This window comes from Sorex araneus, chromosome 1 (genome assembly GCF_027595985.1).
Source record: "Sorex araneus isolate mSorAra2 chromosome 1, mSorAra2.pri, whole genome shotgun sequence".
In the NCBI taxonomy this organism is placed as follows: Eukaryota; Metazoa; Chordata; class Mammalia; order Eulipotyphla; family Soricidae; genus Sorex; species Sorex araneus.
The window spans coordinates 154,377,864-154,398,489 of record NC_073302.1 but is presented as its reverse complement, the minus strand read 5'-3'; the positions used below and the strand labels follow the sequence as shown (position 1 = coordinate 154,398,489).

Genomic DNA, 20,626 nt, shown 5'->3' with positions numbered 1-20,626 from the left:
CTCCATATAGAGTCCCCCACTCCCTGCACTGTCTGGAGTAATCCCTGAGCACATAATCAGGAGTAATCACTGAGCAGAGCCAGGTGTGCCCCCAAGACAACAATACCAAAAATGAGAACCAGGAGATGGTTCAGTGGCCAAGGCACCTGGCTTGCAAACATGAGGTTGTGAGTTCCATCCCAGGGGCCACAACATGCACTGAGCACAGACCTGGCAGCTTTGATGTTTACGCCTGGCAGCTGTCTGTCTTCGAATGCCAACAGCACATGCAATTCATGCTTAACCACAGCCAGGTGTATGCAAACACCTTCACGGTATGACCCCCAGTGAGCACCCCAGTCAAGTATGAGAGTGCAGCAACCTGATCTACAACCCCCAGGGACACCATAACCAAATATTCAAGGACTTCAACCGTGTGTGTGTGTGTGTGTGTGTGTGTGTGTGTGTGTGTGTGTGTGTGACCCCTGATTACTTCAACAGTATCAATAGAGGAAAAGCAAGGCGGAAAATCCCTAAGAAAAATAAAATATTAAAAAAAAACAGAATATAAAAATAAAAGTCACATGTTGGAAGAAATACCATATATTCAGAGACTTGTAAATAATTATTACAGGCAAGAACCATAAGACAACAATTATAGATTGGGGGATGGTATTTTTAGCAGATACTTCATAACACAAGACATTCAAGTGGCTGGAAATGAGCCTGAACATGGCTTTAAGGACTGGGGTGATGCTTTTTATGCCTTAAAGCACCTCCATGTGTGCCTCTCTCCCTCCCTCCAAAAAGAAAAGACAAAACAAAACAAATAAAATAACCGGCAAGCACTGGAAGAAATGTTCAGGATCATTAGTCATCAGCAAAATGCAAACAAACCACCATGAAATCTCAGTCAACTGCCAGGATTATAGCCACGAGGCAAAAGATTGGCACTTAACAAGTGGTAAGGATTTGAAACAACGTTCCAGTTGGAATGTTAAAACATCGCTGTGCGGATATTAAACAAGGACAACTACTTTCGGAAAAACAATCTAACAGTTCCTAATCAGCACGCAGTTACCATACAACCAGGACATTTCACTTCTAGGGATTTATCATGGAAATCAGAACATAAGCCCAAAGATTTGTCCATAGAGACTTTCAAAGCAACCCTAAACTAGAAGCCACTCAAGTGCTCATTGGCAGGTGGATAAAGAGTAAAACATCCATAAAACGGAATGTTATTCTATGACAATCTGCTGCAACACATAAAAACATGGATGAATCTCACAATCTTCCCTTGGGAAAAAGAAGTTAAACACAAGAGGTTATGAGTGAGATTTCTTTGATATAAACTCTAGAACAGACATATCTAGTCTATTAGAGTAAAAAGGCTGTCAGTCAGTTACTTGGATTCTAAAGTAGGGATGGAGAATTAACTGGGACAAAATATAGGTACAGGGCAACAGAGCTTTATATATTGTGACAGTGTTGCCATAAGCATATTATGTGATTAAATACATGGTTGTTTCATCAAAATATACACATTAGTGGTATACTGTTTATTACATATAAGTTCTACTTTAATAAACATTTTTAAAGACTTGCAGCTTTTGCATGATGTTCTGAACTGAACTCCCCACCCCACCCCCTGCAATGTATATGTTGATGCCTTAACCCCTACTGTCACTGCATTTGGAGTATGGGCCTTTAAAGAAAGCATTAAGGGGCCAGTGTGTAGCTCAGCAGTAAAGCACTCACCTTTCAAGTGTGAGTCCCTGATTCAATTTCTAGAGCAGTGAAACCAAAAACATGAAGAGAGATAATTAGGGCTGCAGAACGTCAAAAGGGCGAAACCAAGGCCAAGAGTACCAATGTCCTGTTGGAAAAGGAGACTCACAAACTCTCTGGGATCACAGAAGAACAAGCATGTGGGGACATAAGAATTGCCTACCTGTTATCAAAGAGAACTAATGTAAACCAGTATCTTGGTGTTGGCTGGGGTGGGGGGGAAGAGAGGGGAGGGGGAAAAAGAGAGAGAGATAAAGAGGAAGGAAGGAAATAAGGAAGGGAGAGAGGGAGTAATTAGATACTTGTTGTTGCAGCCACTACTGTGCTTTTTTTAATTTCATCTTGAGCAAATTAACACACCTTAGCATCCAGTGCAATAAATGAAGAACCTCATCATTTGTTAACATCATGTGATCCTGGTCCAGGCAGACAGCTCAAGGACAGGATTTGAATGTGGGAACCACTGTTTGATCCCTGCTACATGGTCTCCAAAATATCATGCAAGGGCAGGGCCGCCCCCCGACACACCCCAAGTATGAATTTTGATGGATTTTGTTAATCAGTGAAAGTTTTTCTAGACTATGGATTATGAGCCCTGCAGCTGTCTGAGTTCTATAGCCCGCTTTGGCCTTCAGACAGCAGTTACAGCCAATGTGGTAAACACCACATGGTTTTGGGCACATCAAAGCCATGGCCGAAGGGGCTGGAGCGATAGCACAGTTGGTAGGGGGTGTTTGCCTTGCACAGGGCCGACCTGGGTTCGATTCCCAGCATCCCATATGGTCCCCTGAGCACCGCCAGGGGTGATTCCTGAGTGCAGAGCCAGGAGTAACCCCTGTGCATCGCCGGGTAGGACCCAAAAGGCAAAAAAAAAAAAAAGAAGAAGAAAGCCATGACTGAAGCCACAGACACCACTGGGGCCAAGTGAAGACTCATAGGAGAACAGTGTCCACCCACTCCAACATCGAGGCACAGGTCAGATACAAGGGGAAAGAAGTGTTCGGCCTTGGCTTTTGGTTGAGCCCCACCTAGTACTGGCACCGAAATCATGGATCATGTTCTTCTCCCTCTTTCTCTATCACCACATTTATCATTTCAGATAAACTTCTGCAGCCAATGATTGCACTGGTTCCCGTCTTCCCACTATCATGCTTATCTAGAACATATTTTTCAGTCAAGAATCCATGACCCAACCCTGTTCTCTTACTGGTATCATCTCACACCAGTAAGAATGGCACATTTAAAAAAAAATTGTAAAAACCTAGAAACAACCAGAATAAGTGAGAACACAGGTTTGTTGTTTTTGTTTTTTGTTTGTTTTAAAAAAAGGAAAAACAGAGCAATGACTCAGGGCCAAAGCTATAGTACAGTGGGTAAGGCCTTGCATACGTCAGGCCCGAGTTCCATCCCAGGCATCCCATATCATCCCCTGAGCCTGTCAGGAGTGATTCCTGGGTGCAGAGCCAGGAGTGATCCCTGAGTATCAATGGGCATGGCAAAGGAAGAAAAAAAGAAGGAAAAAAGGAAAGAAAGAAAGAAAGAAAGAAAGAAAGAAAGAAAGAAAGAAAGAAAGAAAGAAAGAAAGAAAGAAAGAAAGAAAGAAAGAAAGAAAGAAAGAAAGAAGAAGAGAGGAAGGAAGGAAGGAAGGAAGGAAGGAAGGAAGGAAGGAAGGAAGGAAGGAAGGAAGGAAGGAAGGAAGGAAGGAAGGAAGGAAGGGAGGGAGGGAGGGAGGGAGGGAGGAAGGGAGGAAAAGAAAGAAAGAAAGAAAGAAAGAAAGAAAGAAAGAAAGAAAGAAAGAAAGAAAGAAAGAAAGAAAGAAAGAAAGAAAGAAAGAAGGAAAGAAGGAAAGAAAGAAGGAAAGAAAGAAGGAAGGAAGGAAGGAAGGAAGGAAGGAAGGAAGGAAGGAAGGAAGGAAGGAAGGAAGGAAGGAAGGAAGGAAGGGAGGGAGGGAGGGAGGGAGGGAGGGAGGGAGGGAGGGAGGGAGGAAAAGAAAGAAAGGAAGGAAGGAAGGAAGGAAGGAAGGAAGGAAGGAAGGAAGGAAGGAAGGAAGGAAGGAAGGAAGGAAGGAAGGAAGGAAGGAAGGAAGGAAGGAAGGAAGGAAGGAAGGAAAGAAAGAATTCAGTGCTGGTGGGGATGCTGTCTGGTTCAGTCTCTCTGTACGGAGATTTCTCCAAAAAGTAAGAATAGAGCTGCCAGACAACCCAGCGATTCCACCTCTTGGTATTTATCCCAAAACACTATCCTGAAACACTAGCTTTAAAAAAAGGTTTCCAAATATCTTCTTTAAAGGGTTTGTTTCATTTTGGTTTTTACAAGTCCTAGATGTGGCCCAGGTGGTACAGCATGTGCCTTGTCTGTGTGCAACCTGCTTGATCCCTGGCACCACAGCCCCACAACAATCTTTTGAAATAAATGAACATAAGCAATTTATGTTCAGGTGAGCAAAATCAGAGGATGAGACAAGGCCTCGGGGCAGGTACACCCTTATTTTGCTCAAGGCTCTCCCTAGGAACATTCCTCCTCTGGGAAACCCAAAGGGCATGGCAGGGTTCAAGAAGCAAACCAGACCATGCTCACTCCTACACCAGCCTTGCCATCAGAGTCAGTTCAGCAAGAAGAAATCGGGAGACCACTGAGCAGAGCCTGAGGGGTAAACGACGCAGAACTCCTCTCTTGGCAGTCCCGGATGGGGCTTCAGGCTTAGTCTAGCACCTTCCTAGTCTTTCTCTCACTCCTTTATCCTTCCGCAGACCCTGTTTGCTCCATGTGATTCACAGTGGGGCCCCCTAACTCCACCATCTGCAGGCCAAGCCACTGTCCTCTCTTGCCTGAATTAGGGTGAGTCCCGGTGGAGCCCCGTCAGCTTCACCCTGGCTCCCCCCAGGCTATTCTCAGTCTAGCCAAGCAACCACATGGGATTCCTGGTGCATCTGGAGCCTCCAGAGGCTCTGATGTCAGCCCTGGCTCTCATGCTGCCCCAGGAAACTTGGGGAGATGTCTGCTTAAAAAGGGGGTTACAACTATCCACATGGTTCACTCCCCCCGCCCTATTGGCTGCCTCTGCAATGGGGGACCTCTGAGCACTCCTTTAAAAGAACTACAAGCCCCAGTGAGGAAGTAGTACTCTCTCTCTCTCTCTCTCTCTCTCTCTCTCTCTCTCTCTCTCTCTCTCTCTCTCTCAGACAGACAGCTGTCCCCATGCCCCCAGTCCTCCTCTTCTTTCTCTCAGGAGAGCCAAATTTCCCACTGGGGGTAGCAATCTAAGAGAGCCGGGAGGGTCTCTTCCCCAATAACAGGGGCCACACAGTGCAGGGACCGAACCTGAGGTACAGCATGTGAACCACATACCCCAGCCCTCTGAGCTATCTCCTCAGGTCAGCAATACACCATTTGCAATGCTCTGGCCTCACGCCCCCACCACAAGGCCAGCACCCTGCCTCTGTGTCCCACTGCATGTCACCAGCGTCCTCTGTGAACATACAGAATGTAGGGAGGCCGGGCGTTCTCTTTCCTCCAAGCAACCCACCCTGCATGCACATCGCACCCCCACAATCTGGCTTATTTTCCTCTTGTGCCACCCCTGCTCTTGTCTGCAGGTGCTGAGGTGAGCAGCAGAGCTATGGCCTTTCCAGAGCCAGTTTCTCTCTATGCCACAATGACAGCGTGCTTGCGGGATGGGAAGATGTGAGAAGCCCTTCCTTTCAACCTGCTTGAGAAAAGGCAGGTGGTGGGATTATTTCAGGGGCCTCTGTCCCTCCTGGGGACATGCTACTCTGAGACATAGTAAAGTGCTTCCTGGGTGAGGCATGAAGATGCGGATGATAAAATGATGCTCCTTAAGCAGAAATGCTGCTGGGGGCACGGGAGAGCTTGCCCGACCAGGCTGTGCAGAGTTCACCCTTGGTCGATAGTATTTCTCAGTCTTCCTGAATGTCCCACTTCACCTTCCAAGGCAGCGTCTACAGCACCTGTAGAATCTCTCCCAGCACTCGAGGGTTCTTCAAAGTGTCTTTGGTGAAGGTGTCAGGAAGGAAGGGATTTGATGAACACTCCCTGAGGAAATAATTTTCATCTTTATATTCCATAGCCTTGCAAAGGTGGTCTTTAATCTTCCTTTGAAAGTTCTAAAAGAAACTAGAGAAACTTAAATTCATTTTTTAATAAAATAGCTCTGACCCTGTGCGGAGAGGTGAAGAAGGCCGGGTATTTGCAGGGCAGAGGCCCATACTTAGAAGTGCGCAGGGGTCACACCCAGCTCCATGCTTGGGGGTGGCTCCCAGTGGTGCCCGGAGGAACCGCAGGTGCTGGGGCCAGAACCCTATGAGCTTTCTCTCCCACCCAGTCTTGACGCATTTCCGAGATCACTTTATGGGCAAAGCCACAATGGATTTCCTAGCAAAACAATGGATTTCCTAGCAAAAGAAATCTCATTCACAAGGAGGGGAGGTTTACAATGGGGAATATTAGCCACCCATGGGTGTTACATGATAATTGTTTTATCATTCATCTAAATCTCCATTTAATTCCCTAGTCTCTTAAGGAAAACAAAACTTGCTGAGGTCGGCTGTAACATATTACTTTTTTTTGGGGGGGGAGCACCCAAAAAATACTCAAGGGAACATGCAGATCAAATCAGGTGATACTTGGTCAGTGGACAGCTGACAGGTCAATGCGGGGTGGGACACTGTGGTGCTGTGGTATGTTGGTGACCACCAGGGCCACCCACCATGGTCACAGCAGAGGTGATTGGAGTCCTCCAGGGCTATATCTAATAGTATTGCAGTGGAGGGGGTTATGGTGGTGGTTCATGTTGCACCAGGGAACTGGGGTCCCATGCACACGGAATGAGATGTCCCAGTCCCTGCGCTCTCTCCCTGGCTGCCAGCTGCAACACTGAGAGAGGCTCTCCTCTCTCCCTGTCTCTCCGTCTCTGTCTCTGTCTCCCTCTCTCTCTCTCACTCTCTCTCTCTCTCTCTCTCTCTCTCTCTCTCTCTCACGCGAGCGCACGCTGTCTCTATCTATCTCTCTTGCATGTGTGCCCCTGCACTCTAGACCACCTGAAATGTAGTACCTACGGCTTCTCACCCCCAGGCTCATGCGAGCAATCTGACACTTATCTGGAAACTGGCTGTGCCCAATTCACGCGAACTCTGCAGGGAGGGAGAGCAGAGAACATCTCAGGAGTCAGGAGCTCTGGCACCCAGTGCCCCCATGACTGCTTTGGCCTTATTTCATAAAGACCATGACCTCATGGGATGTTCCAAATCCCATCCTCTTTTTTACCACAAGGAAGAATATCCCAATCATTCAACTATGACATAAGGTCCTAGTGACATGCCACTAAAATCTGGGAGCTGGTCCCCCAGCTTGGAATTTCTCCCTCTATCCAGAGATCAGGCCATTTGTTTTGCCTTCAGTTTATAGACTTGACGTGTAATAATCAATCCTTTTGCACATAGCTCAGTAACAGAACACAAATCTAATTTTATGGAGTTGTGGGTATCTTTCCTTTATTAAAAAGCACTTTGGCAGTTCCTTTGAAAAAAAAAGAAAAAGAAAAAAAAAGAAAGAAAGAAAAATACTGAAGTTGCGTCATTCCTCCTCTGACAAATATTTGCTTTATCAGTATCAAATTTATACTCCAAGCTCTATTTCCTTGAGTCTCCGTGTAACCGGGTAAACAAGAGTGCGGTGTTACAGTGCCGAGTCAGTTTAACCTTTCCAAAGTCATCTTCATCCGCAATTACACTCCACACATGTGTTGCCAACAGTGCACCAAACTCGTTCGGAAAGCGTAAAATATATAAAGCTGGGGCTGAGCAGATGCATGCGCAGGCAATGGCAAGAACACGATAACCCCTGTCTGAAAAACAGGGCAGTTCAGAACATGTGGCCCACCAGCCATGATTCACACTGCCCACAGACCCATAATGCTCATCAAGTCACAAGACACAACTGGCACTCAGATAACTCTCCCTTGACCCAGCTTTCTAGTAGGAAGCAATAGGAAATGGATTTTGGCTGACACCTGCTTGCAGAAGGCCAGGTCCAACCCACCACTCGCAGACTTGTTCTCCCTCCACCCCATAGGTGGATGCAGACAGAGTAACTAAGCGGGAGGTGCCTGGTTTCCCTGAGCCCAAAAGGTTCCAGCCAGCTTCTATCTTGCTCCGCTCCTGTAGGTCCAAGGCCACGTGACAATTGCAATCTCTTCCCGTCCCTGTCCAGTCCCTGGAATCTGGGGTCTCTCGCCTCTCAAGACAGATGAGCCACCCCAGGTGTGGAGCAATGCACACTTCACTCCTGCGGGCGAGAAAAAGCGGCTGCGGTCTCAGGTGGGTTGGCGAGGAAAGGCTCCAGGCCTAAGAGGTGCCAGAGCAAAACACACCCTGATTCCAGGGTTATTCGAGTGGAAACAGCTATTCAGAGATCACTGTAACTGCCAACCTTTGTTTCTTCCACAGAAGGGTGTGGAGGGTGGTTATTTTAAGAAGCATTTCAAGGGGGATAATCTCTCGTGTTCCTCTCTCAAATCTAATTGTGGGCCTCTGGATTCAAAGTGAACAGGTGAGGGGCCAGAGAGATAGTATAGTGGGAAAGGTGTTGGCCTTGCGCACGGCTGACCCAGGTTCAATTCCCGGCACCACCTATGGACTCCAGCCCTTTTAGGGGTCACTCCTGAGCAGAGGGCTAGAAACAGCCCCAATACCCGACCTCCCCCCGCCCTGCCACTGCAAAGAAAGATATTGCCTCCTCAAATGGAAATGGGTGCTAGACTTCAATAAGTCCCATCTGACAGAGACGATATATTAGAGTGTGAAATGTGTCCCCTACCACACCCAATGGCCATAGATTGAGGCCCCAGCCTCCAGGACCTCAGAATGTGACTGCACTGGAGTTGGGATCTTTAAAGGAGTAATGAACATAGCACAAGGTCACTAGGTGGTCCAAGCTAGTATAACTGTCGTGTCATCTAAAGAGACACACAGGTCAGAGTTCTAGGATAGCAGGTAAGGGGTAGGGCTCTTGCCTTACACAGGGCTGGCCCAGGATCTATCCCAACATCCTAAAGAGTCCCTAGAACCCACCAGGAGTGGTTCCTGAGTATCTCTGGGTGTGACTCAAAACCAATAAATAAATAAATAAGGAGACACAGAGGTAAATCTGTGTGGAGGCATAGGGGGAAAGGCAGTCCTCCAAATATACCACATGGGCATCAGGATTATTTTGAGTCGGTTGTTTTGTCTGAAGAAGCACAGAAGCAGCTCTGGAAACAGAGAAGCATCCCTTTGGGAAGGAAATTCCTATTAGAAAGGGGTCTGTGGCAAGAAGAGAGTGATGAGCAGTGGTAATGTTCTCACTCAAAACACTGGTTTCCAAGCTAACCTCAGCTTACCAAATGTTGCCTTCCTACCAAATCCCTTCATGTGAACCTGCCTCCCCCCACACACACACCCTAGTTTCCCTTTGAGGACCAGGATCCTCTCCCTTTCCTAAGCTCAGCAGGATGTATAAGCCGAACTCTGGCTACGTTTGGCATCTCCTATGTGTGGGGCTCCTGTATGTAATTTAAAATATTTTTTCCTTTATATCTTACTACAGGAAAGGGGAGTTAATGACAAGCCAAGAACCTAGAAGGGTAGAGAGGAAACTATTTTCTATCCCTACTGTGACTGTCTAAAGAAACCACCCCTGCCAACAGCTTCATCTTGGGCTTCCAGCCTCCAAAATTGACCTAAACACATGTCCTATATAACAGCCTCCCGGCCCCTGGTGCTTTGTCACAGCCACTTAACAGTCCACACTGCTCTGGAGATACTGTTTCCTATCTTGACACAGGAAACATTTCCCCAACCCCATGCATTCGGTTGAGGTTCATGTGACTAATGTAAGAGTATGTATTTAAGAGTAGGTGTCAGTTCTCCATGGGTACTCTCCAGCACTGCCATAACATTAGAAAGGACATGCTCCCGATGATCACAAGACAGCCAACCTCCTGTCATCCTGACTCCTGGACTGTGCGCACAGAGCATTCTGTTAAACCAGTCTGAGTCTACCAGAAGGATGAGAAATTTTAAGTTTGATAATCTCTTACTGTGCTTATAAAGGCAGAGAGTCTCTTGCCCCCACACCTGGCTGTCTGTCTTCCCCAGGGGGATGGACTTCAGTTTCCCTCTCTGCCCCAAGCAGAGCTCCCGCAGCCGAAGACCTCCAGGGCCTAGCCACAGCCATGCTCAAGGCCCCTCTCTATATGTTCGGACAAGCCTCACGCATAAAGGAACCTGCAGAGGAACCCAGGTGTGTGGGACCCAGGGTTGAGACCTCCAAGCCTGCTCAGATAGGGACTGGGCCTCTTCTGCCCAGATTTCCCATTTTCCAGTAGCTAGGCGGTCACACCCAGGGACTGCCCCCCGGTGACGCGTAATGCCACCAACGGCCAACATCCAGAGACTATAAAACCAAGCTCCCAGAAGTGTGCAGCCACAAAGCGGCCGCAAGACATCTTATAGCCTAGTTCTCCCAGAGGGAGAACCTGGCAAGCTACCGAGAGTTTTCTGCCCACATGGGAGAGCCTCGCAAACTCCCCATGGCGTAAACCGGTATGCCAAAACCAGTAACAATAATGGGTCTCATTCCCCTGACCCTGAAAGAGCCTCCAATGCCATTTGAAAGGACAAGTAAAGAGAGTCTTCTAAAATCTAGGGACTAGGAAAAATGGAGACGTTACTGAGACCACTCGAGAAATTCTATATATAACTATATATAACGATCAACGGGATGATGATGATGATGATGATTGGGGAGCACACTCTATGGTGCTCAGGGCTTATTCCTCACTCTATACTCAGAATTCACTCCTGGTGGTGCTTGGGGGGACCATATGAGGAGCAGGGAATGGAATCCACATCAATCACGTGTGAGGTTGATTATTCCTCATTCCCTGTATTATCTCTCCAGCCTGAGAAACCTTCTTTTTAAGCCATGGAGCTTTGGGAGCTAATTTGTGTCAGCATCATAGCTCAAGTTTTTCTCACATACCTCCAAAAGAATTAGATTGGTGGGGGGAAGGCTATAAAAACAGCTATTCTAGGAGTTCAAGTGCCATTAGGTAGAGTTATTAAATTTCTCCATTTGTAGGTAAAATGGTCTAATAGTAATAGCTTCCTTTGTTCAACCTCTAATTACACAGACTTTCAGAAAGACCTTGACAACCAGTAAGTGCTACCACCCACCTCTAGTTTACAAAGAATACATCTGAAACCCATTCAGATTCATTAATTTACCAAAAGCCCAAAAACGTGTTAAAGGAAGGCCTGTACTCCAGCCAAAAACGACATTTATTTTTAATTAAAGCAATTTGGCAATATCTATTTTTAAAAATCATATACCAAATAGTAACTCTGCTTTTACTCATAGGATTCTACAACTAACAAATGTTATCCACCAGAAATATTTTAACAGGTGTGCCAAAATAAGTAAATAAGAAATTCCACTATGCCTATACTACACTTAACTATGAAAATGAAAAAATACTCCAAATGCTCATTCACTGGGACTACTTAAATAAATTATGCTTCATTCCTCTGTATTTAAACATATAGATATATAGATATAGATATTTAAAATGAGAGGTACTAGGTACATTTGCCTCGCATGCAGCCAACCCAGGTTCTATCCCTGGCATCCCATATGGTCCCCCGAGTCTTCCAGGAGTCATTTCTGATTTCAGAGCCAGGAGTAACCCCTGAGCACCACCAAATGTGGCTCAAAACTCAAATAATAATAATAAAAACAATAATAATAATAATGCGAGAGAGGTACATCTGTTAGCTAACTTAAAAAGACACCCAAAAAGCTAGAGAGATAGGATAGTGGCGAAGGTGTTGCCTTGCATGTGACCAACCCGGCTTCTATCCCTGGCATCCCATAGGGTCCCCTGCATACTAGAAGGAAACCCCTGAGTACAGAACCAGAAGTAACCTCTGAGCATCACCAGGTGTGGCCTCCAAACACAAAACAAGACACCAACTTCTATCGAAAGAAGCAAGACAGAGTAAGTGTAAGAAAAAAAGTCATTCATAACAGATTTATTAATCTCCATGTACTGAATTATATAAAGAAGCTGACAAATCATAGACATTGTTTTCCTTCCTTTACTCCTCCACTCTTGCATACAGCTTGGAACATTGTTAGTGAACCCTGTGATGTTTTGTCTCTACCACGGACAAGCTGTGTGAGCTCAGGTGAGAAGTTTCTTATTTGTTTCCTCACCTATAAGATGGAAAGCCTAGCACTTCTGACTACACAAGAGTAGGCACATACAGAGTCTGAGAACAATACCAGTGAGAGATGTACAGATACTCACAATGTGGTGACAATGACTGGAAAGCTGAAGAAACAAGGTTACTTACAATGTGTGCTGTATTTGCTTCTGCCTTTTATAAAATATCCTTTTAAAACTCTAGTAAGAAAACATTACAAATCATCTTGATTTCTCTCGCTGAAATTAAATTAAAAGGCAATGTTTTTCTGAAGCAGTGTTCACCTCAATATGGGCTAGTAATATTAGTGTTCCAGTCTTTCATGCAGCTTCTAAAGGCAATTTCATTACCAAACTGATAAACTGCTTTTCTGCAAAGGAAGCATGAATGGAGTCCTTCCCAGGTAAACACATTGCTCCTCAGGAACCTAAAAAGATCCTGTAAGTTAGGAAGCATGTGCAGAGGGTGAGAGAGGGTTGCTATGGGGCTACTCATTTCTGTATCCCTAGGGGAATGGTGAAGGTCCTTCAAAAGCACAGAAAGGACCTTTGTGGTAACCGCACTGACTTAAACAGAGCTTTCTGCAGGAGGGCTTTTTTGGGGAGCATTCTCAGTATTTATCAAAACCAGCCGGGTTTATTACCACAAACCTTAAGCTTGAAAAATCTGTGTGGCTCCACAAACAAGTTGTAATTAAAAGTCAATTCACCCACAGTTCTAATCCCATCCCTGCCATTCATGAATGTTCTGTGAAGTCAAGGAACTGGTGGCCATTCCTAGGCCCTCTGAGCTTGGCAAGTTAGTGACCCCAGAACATGGAGCTTTTCCAGCCTGGGGCTGGGCTGAAACCAGACGGGAAATGTGGCTTTGCTGGGTTTTGCAGTGGAACAGCGAGGACTGGAACTCAGAGCCTGGCTTCCAACGGCATCTACAGCAAGCTCTTTCCACTGTGGGCTGATAATCATTCTTCCTGGTTGGATTGTTTTTTTCTTTTTCTTCTTCTTCTTGGAAAACGGAGCTAAATTAAAATAGCTCACTGAAGGTCAGAGGGGCGGTGGAGCAGAACTGGCAATGCAAGTCAGCTTATAAATCCTGTGCCCCTCACCTATCCCTGCAGGCCCTGTGTAAATGTTTTTATTGATTGTCTCCCAACACAAAGTTTAGGAGTCTCTAGCTTTGCACTTCAAGTTTGACTTTGAGTTTAAACCAGCGCGGTCTGCTACTATCAGAACTAGCACGCCTCCGCCCCCGCCAGTGCCCCCAACCCCCTCGCAAGCTGCGAAGGTTGCCCCACCCACCCGAAAAGTGAGGTACCCGAAGTTCAATCCTAGCGCCTTGCAGCTTAAACAGCAATTGTATTTCTGGAGTCAGCAACTTGGAGCTGGTGAGCTGGTGTCAGATTCTGCTGGAAACGGAATGATAGGGGCTCTGCTAAGTCCTGAGGGTACGCAGGAGAGGGCAGAAGGTTCGAGAGCTAGTCAGAGCCTTTAAAAAGGTTGGGGCAAGCCTCACCGCCCGCAAGCCGCATAAAAGACGACGTCTATTTGATCCTGATGGATTAAATACATTTCAGGGAGACACTGGCGCCCACCCGGACGCCCCCAAATTCAGAGTGGCAGTATTCTCGCCCCCCAGCCTCATCCCCAGCCTTCTTAACCACCCCCCACCCCGCCCCCAGCGCTCAGCTTCTAGCTGGACCCAACCGTCCAACCCTGCACCGCGGGACCCGTGTCCATCAGCACTTTCCTACGACGCTCTTTGGCACCCACGTTCCCCGTCCCCCGGCTGGAGGTGGGTAGTTTGAACCTCACGACGCGTCTGCCCGCGCGGGAACGCTGCCCTCCTGCGGCTGCGTGCGTGGGTCCCCAGGGTGGCAGAGTCCCGAGGGCGCCGAGGCTTCCAACGCCTAGATATGCCTCCTCCCCCGTCGCGGTCCGGACAGGTCAGCGGGGACCGGCGGCGGGAGGCGGGGGAGGGGGACCCGCCGCGGGCCGCGCGCGCAGAGAGCGTGGGAAACTCGGGGCGCAACAGGAGCCCGTGGGGCCGGCTCGACGGGACACTCGCTCGGAGGACCCTGGGACGGGGCAGCGGCTGCCGGCCGGCCACTGCTCTTCATGCCGATTCCTACCTGGGACCGGACGCTGCAGGTGCTTCCCCGCTGGAAGGAAGCGGCAGCCCGGTGCGCGCGGAAACAGGGGGGGATTCCAATTGGAGTGGTGGGGGGGGGGGACGACCCTGTCCAGCTGCCAGGGCGTCGGACAGGGACCCAAGGGGACAGCTCTGGGCTTGCAGAGTGGCCAGCCCGAGCCCACCTCCCACCCCGGGGTGGGGCTCGGGGAGGACGTGTCCAGGTAGGTGGGGGCGTCGCGGGGTCCACGCGGGAGGGACCTGCGCGCCGGCGCGCGGGGGGCTCACCTGGCGGGCGCTCGGCTGGTCCATGCTGGCGGCGGGCAAGGCTGCTTGGGGGGGGCTCCCCGCGGGGCCCGCGCCCCCAGCCCCCCTGCACCCCGGCCTCGAGCCCCCCGCGAAGGGTCTGACGGCTCCCCGGGACTCGGGCCGCGAGCCGGAGCGTCTTTGCGCCTTCACTCCGCGGGCGCGTCCCGTTGCGGGCGGGTGCCTGGGTCCTAGCGCCCCTCCCGCGAGGTGGCGCCCCGACTTGGAGCCCTGCTCAGCGCCCCCCTAGCTACTCGGCTTTCTCCTGCGCCCCTAGGGAAGTCAAGTCTCCGTGGAGCTCTCAAAACGAGTGCTGAGCTTGGCGCCTTTTTCTCCTTTCTTTTTTTTGGCTGAAAACTCAGTTCCCTCCTCTATGTGGCCACCCTTCACTCTCTTAGTACCTCTTTTTCCCCAGGTAAATCCCAAAGGATCACACCAGCCTGCTACTTCCCTGGACTCAAATTCACAACCACTATTATTTTTAAGACTTTCTACAGTCAGAGACCTTGCTCGCTATTTAAATATATACAGTAGTTTGGAGATAATAAAATTCATCCTCCCTCGAAGCCAAAGAGGATTTTTGCATTCAAATGAGTATGTAAACAACACGCTATTATGTGTGGCTTAGAGGAGGGTTTATCCCTCAGTCTTAATTGTGACTTTATGGTAAATTGTAATTTACTATTATGAGTCAAGCTTGGGTCAAACCAAAGGTGCCACTGGCCTTGTCCCACCTCCCCCCACCCCCACCTCCATCTGTTTACAGATCTGGAATCGAAGATCTGGGCACAGACTGGAACTCTTTCATACATCTTCAAACACAAATGCTTTGAACCCAATTAAATGCCTCCCTTGTAAACAAACCTGGCACCTCGCCTGTGGTTATGATCACACCTGCCCCATTTGGCTTCTCTAGGGCCAAGGGATTTCTAACAAAGACCTAGAGAGGCTTTGTAAAGTCCTTTTCCTTTCTCAACTGCCCACGGGGCTGAGTCAGTGAGGCCAAAACCAAGATCAACACCAGCAATCTTTTCCTGCTGACTTTCTCATCCAGAGAAGCGGGCGGGATTGGCAGAAAAGGAAAACAGTTCATTTCTTAGAAGTGAAACCTAGTGCAAAAAGGCACCGACCTCGAACTTCAGGGCGCCAGCCAGAGAGATAACCCCGTGGGTGAGATGCTTGCCTTGCACGCAGCCCACCTGGGATCAATCCCTGGAACCCCACAAGGTCTCCTAGGCCTCACCAGGAGTGATCCCTGAGCACAGAATCAGGAGTACCACTGGGTATGGCCAAAAATAAATAAATAAAGATATGGTCCTCCTAGACCTCTTAGAGAAATATGTTGGTGTTACCCATAATCTATTACTGAGAGTAAATCGGCCAAGTTATATTAATATAGCCTTAAATGTCTTTTTTAAAAAAAAAAGTCCTTTCAATCTTTTCTACAGAACTCAGAGCCTGATGACTGTCAACTCTGCTCGGGTGCTGGTGCTCAGGCCTTACCAGGGAGCCTGGTGCTCCTCCCTAGGGACTATGCCAAAGGTCATGGGGAGTCACTGCAATGGTTACGTAACACGGACTTGCTGGGCGATAGTCTCCTTCGCTGGCTTGAGAAAGATGGCAGCCATGCTGGGGGTGGGGAGACCATTTGGCAAGGGAACGAGGGCTGGCCAGGAACCCAAAGAAACCGAGGCACTTAGGAAAGGAGCTTAAAGCCTGTCCACAATTGGGGGAGGCTGACAGTGGGCCCCTCCTGGGAAAGACTGGGGGCGCTGAGACTGCAGCCCCAGCCAACTCGGGACCCGGGACAGTCCAGCTCAGCCTGTGAGACAGCAGACACCCACAGATAATCAATGTGTGCTGCTCACGCCACTGCACATGTGATCATAAGTCACGTACCAGAGCAAAACAGAGACACTTCCTCTTCTGCAGGGAAAGAGTGAGCCTCTGGAGAGTGGGTAGATTAAAGTCAGTAACAGGTGGGCAGAGAAATTGTACAGGGGGTGGGGCATTTACCTCACATGCAGCCAATCGGATTTCTATCCCTAGCATTGACTATGGTCTCCCAAGCCCCACCGGGAGTGATCCCTGAGCACAGAGCAAGGAGTCACCCCGAACACTGCTGGGTATAGCCCAACCCCCACCCCACCCCCAAATATTCAGTAACATAAACTGTAACTATTTTAGGCCCCTTGTATTCCAAGTCAGGTCTCAGAAGTTTGGGGTTGGGGGGTGGGTAGCACAGCCACAGAAGAACTTTCAGGAAGCCGGAGGCAACAATGGCCCTGGCAGGTAAAAGGATGATGGTTTGGAAAAACTCAGGGTCAAGTGACCCAAGTTAAAATGACATATATTTTCAAACAGAAAAGAAAAGAAATGAAAAGGAAAACAGGAAAGAAAAAGCAATCACAGAGAACAAGGAAAAGCATCCAATCTCTGATTTATTGCTTTATTGCTTTATTGACTTCTATTGATTTATTGACCTATTGTTTTGGCTGTGTGTGGTGTTCCCGAACTGCCAGCCAGGGAGTCAGCAAGGCAGGTGCTTTGCTCTCGCTCTTGCTCTTGCTCTCGCTCTCTAGCTCCCTTTCTAATTATTATTAAAGATAAGCAAAATTTCTTACTATTCACTCCTATAAGTGTGGAGTTTCCAAAAGCCCCGGGCTGCTCCGTGCACACAGCACATGCCCCTGGCAGCCAGCAGGAGGCTGCTGTTACTGAGACCCTGTGTGGAGACAGTCTCTGCATGAAGACACACGGTCTCTCAAAAATTATTAGCCGGAGTCTGAGGGTTTGCGCATACTTATTAAGTTTTAAGGATCCTTGGATGCCTCATGCTGAAATTTTCTTCATCCATGCTGTGACACAGCCAAACCAAGCCCAGTAGAAAACCCACTGGATTTTATTACCTGCCATGTAGTTTGAAGGGAATTTGGGAGTAGTGTCTCACAATGACGACGACGATGATGACGATGGTTTCGGTTAGGGGACCACAACTGGCTGTGCTCAGAGTTTAATCCTGGCTCTAAGCTCAGGGATCACTCCTGGCAGAGCAGGGGTGGTCATCTGGGGTGCCAGGGATTGAACCCCTGCCAGCCATGTGTGAGGCAGGCACCCTACACATTGTACTAGCTCTCTGGCCTCAGGAGTGCTTGATTTTAAGAGAGGAGGAGGTGAAGAAGGGAGAAGAGGAGGGCAGAAAAGAGAGGGAAAGTAGAGAAAGGAGGGAGGGAGGGAGGGAGGGAGGGAGGGACGGAGGGAGGGAGGGAGGGAGGAGAAGGAAAAGAAACTGAAGCAAAGAGAAGGAAGTGTGCAGAAGAAAAGGGAAAAGAATGCCAGTGCCGCCAGTCCAGCTGCGAGTAGGGGCCAGAGGGATCTAAAGTTCTATAATGGGACCTTTCCTTCTCCCACTCTTTCATTGCCTATTATGTGACCCCCAAATGTTTTTCAAGATGAATGTGCCTTAATTACAAAGATCCATCCCTCTACCTAATCGGAGTCCTAGTGTCAGGCTGCTAATCTCTCTCCAAACTCAGACAGTGCCCTAGTTCCCTTCTCTCCCTTGCTCCCCAGCCCAACCAGCCACCCCTGCTACCCCGTGCCCCTGCCTAGCCCTCCCTGGGCACTGCTGTTGGCAGAGCGAAGAGAGCCTGCGTGGGCCTGTCACTGCCCCTGCCCATGTGTGCAGGCTGAGCCCACAGCCACATTAACACAGAGGCACCACAGGCCACTCACCCACTCATCAAGCCTCGGGGTGTCTTCCCCACCCAGTTCCATAGGGCTTGAAAGAAACGGTGGACCATTTTTTTTTATCCAATTAATGTAGCTTTGCTCTCTCCTAAAGTTTAAAACTATATATCTTTTTTATAAGTCATAACTTTGTGCCCAGAAATTCTTCATCAGATTGTTTCTTGGGCATTTTTCTCCCCTAAACTAATATAGTCCAAGAGTGATCCCAAGCACCAAAGCCAGTAGTAGTCCCCTGAGCACTGCCCAGGTGCTCACACAACAAACAAGCAACTGTGCTCCTCCTCTCAGGCGCTGCTAAATGTGCCTTTGGTCATACCATGCAGTCGGGAGCTGCCACGGTGCAGACGAGCTGCTGCATGGCTGCAAGGCTGGCAGCACACGGGAACTCAGAACCACCACATGCTCCGGTGTTTCTGGGAGTGGGCCATGGTTTACCTTCCAGGATCACCAAGGCCATTGGGAACAGAGGAACGAAATGTCCCTTGTCATTCTTCCACCCAGCTGGCATAGCAGTCTCACATTTCACATATCCCAGCTTTTAAAAAAAATTGGGTTCCACATAGCGGCCATACAGAGGCAACTGATACCCAAACAGTGAATGGACCCACCAAGTGCCTTCCCCAGAAACTACCAGTTGTGTGTTCACCAAATGATTCCTGCTTTTACAATATATCATTTTGACTTTGGGTTTAGGTGCTATGATTTAGTAGATTCTTATAACTTAGTAGACTAGTATGATGCAGTAAGTTATATTTGGGATCTAGGAACTCCCCAACATTTTTATATAAATTATGATAAAATAACTATAAATATCTTACATATAAATATAAAATAAATGTACACTCCATATAAATAGGAGTAGCTTCTTTATGCGATTTTAGCTTATGGAAGCTTTCATAGGACACATATACTTTCAAATATCAGGGGAAAGCTGTACCCTCCTCCCGATCCTGAGCAAAAGGTGCCAGGCTGATTCCACGGGGGCCCCTCAGATGGGAGCAGGTGTCCTCTCTCTCCACCTGCAACAGATGAACCCCAGCAACCGCAAACTTCCGGAACCCACTCACCGCCACCCTCACAGCCGATCTTCACAGGCTTATCCTGGGACCCCATGCAAGAGAATAAGTCCACTGAAAAGCCCAGATATGTGGGACCAGTGACTGAAAACACCAGGCCTCAAGGGGTCAGGTCTGGGCCGGCCCTTCCCATCTCCCCGCCCCTTCAGGGTCCTGGCTGTCACGCCCGTGAACTTCTTCCGGTGCCATTTAAGCACATGAACGGCCATGATCCAGAGACTCACAAGTGAATCTTCAGAACTGAGCAGTTTGCTGCAGGGATGGCTCCTGACCCCAATAATTTAAATTTTTAGAATCCCAGCAGCCCGACATCTCATACTATTGTTTTTTTGCTTTTTTGTTGAGTCACTGTGAGACAGACCCTTACAGACATCTTACACTATTCATAACAAGCAATACAAAATAATAAATTATCTAGCATCTGCAAATGGGGCAGGCTTCGGTGGTGGTGGGAAACCTCGAGATAATGGTTGTGGGAAGGTGCAATGATGGTGGTGGGATTGGTGTTGAAATATTGAATGCAATCAATTATTGTGGACAACTTTATGAAAATAAAATTTTAAAAAATTTAAAAAGATGTAAAAGAGATAAACAGGAGTGATAATCAAATGTCATGTCACATGCTTCTCCTATAGATGGGAGATATTTACAGCATGGCCCACTCAGTCACCTTAAATGCCATCCTCAGTTAAACCAAAAAGGTATGAATGAGAGAGGAGATGAGATGCCAGTTGTAGGAGGCTACCAAGAAAATAATAGTACAAGAGGATATGATTGTTATGTCTATTTAGCCTGGTGTCTATTCTAGTGTAAGTTTCTTGAAACTTACATCATCCTGAGAGAGATGGGGTGGTTGCAAATGATATTTTATCAATGTACATGTCTTAAAAATAGATAATTTTTTGTTTTTTTGAGCAAAGCAGCAATGCCTGTTTTTTGAGGTAGGGGTTTTTATTATTATATTAAAGATCCATGATTTTAAAAGTTAAAAAAAAAAACAATTCTGAGCAAAAGAAGTAAGCAAACAGTAACCACAATTGTCCTCAGACCCACAGAAAGAGAGAGAGACTTGGCGAGAACACTTAGCATCTCCTGCAGCCTCCTTCACTCAGTCTGTGAGTGGCTTTGGGGCCTTAGTCTTGATTTACCCTTTGTCCTATTAAAATCACAGCTAGAATCCACCAAAACTGTAGGAGCTTTGGTGCCTCCTACAGAATTCTAAAACAGGCCTTCTTCAACCCAGAGGCTTGCCCTGGGACTTTCAGCTCAAGTGGAGAGGAGGAAGAAGAAGTTAGGAGAAAGCCTGCAATGCTCTCTCCCAGAAAAGGGCACCTT

At 47.9% G+C, this 20,626-nt stretch overlaps 1 protein-coding gene across 2 annotated transcripts in view; it reads right to left on the bottom strand.

The window, feature by feature from the left end:
- PDE8B (phosphodiesterase 8B) overlaps window positions 1-14,564 on the bottom strand; it is a 271,146-nt gene extending 256,582 nt beyond the window's left edge. Inside the window, exon 1 of one of the 2 annotated variants that reach the window (XM_055124214.1) lies at window positions 14,448-14,564. In XM_055124214.1, coding sequence (XP_054980189.1) covers window positions 14,448-14,471 — 24 coding nt within the window. In that variant the 5' untranslated portion in view covers window positions 14,472-14,564. The remainder of the gene's footprint in view (window positions 1-14,447) is intronic. The other variant, XM_055124215.1, reaches the window with a different exon arrangement.
- Between the last annotated feature and the right edge of the window lie 6,062 nt (window positions 14,565-20,626).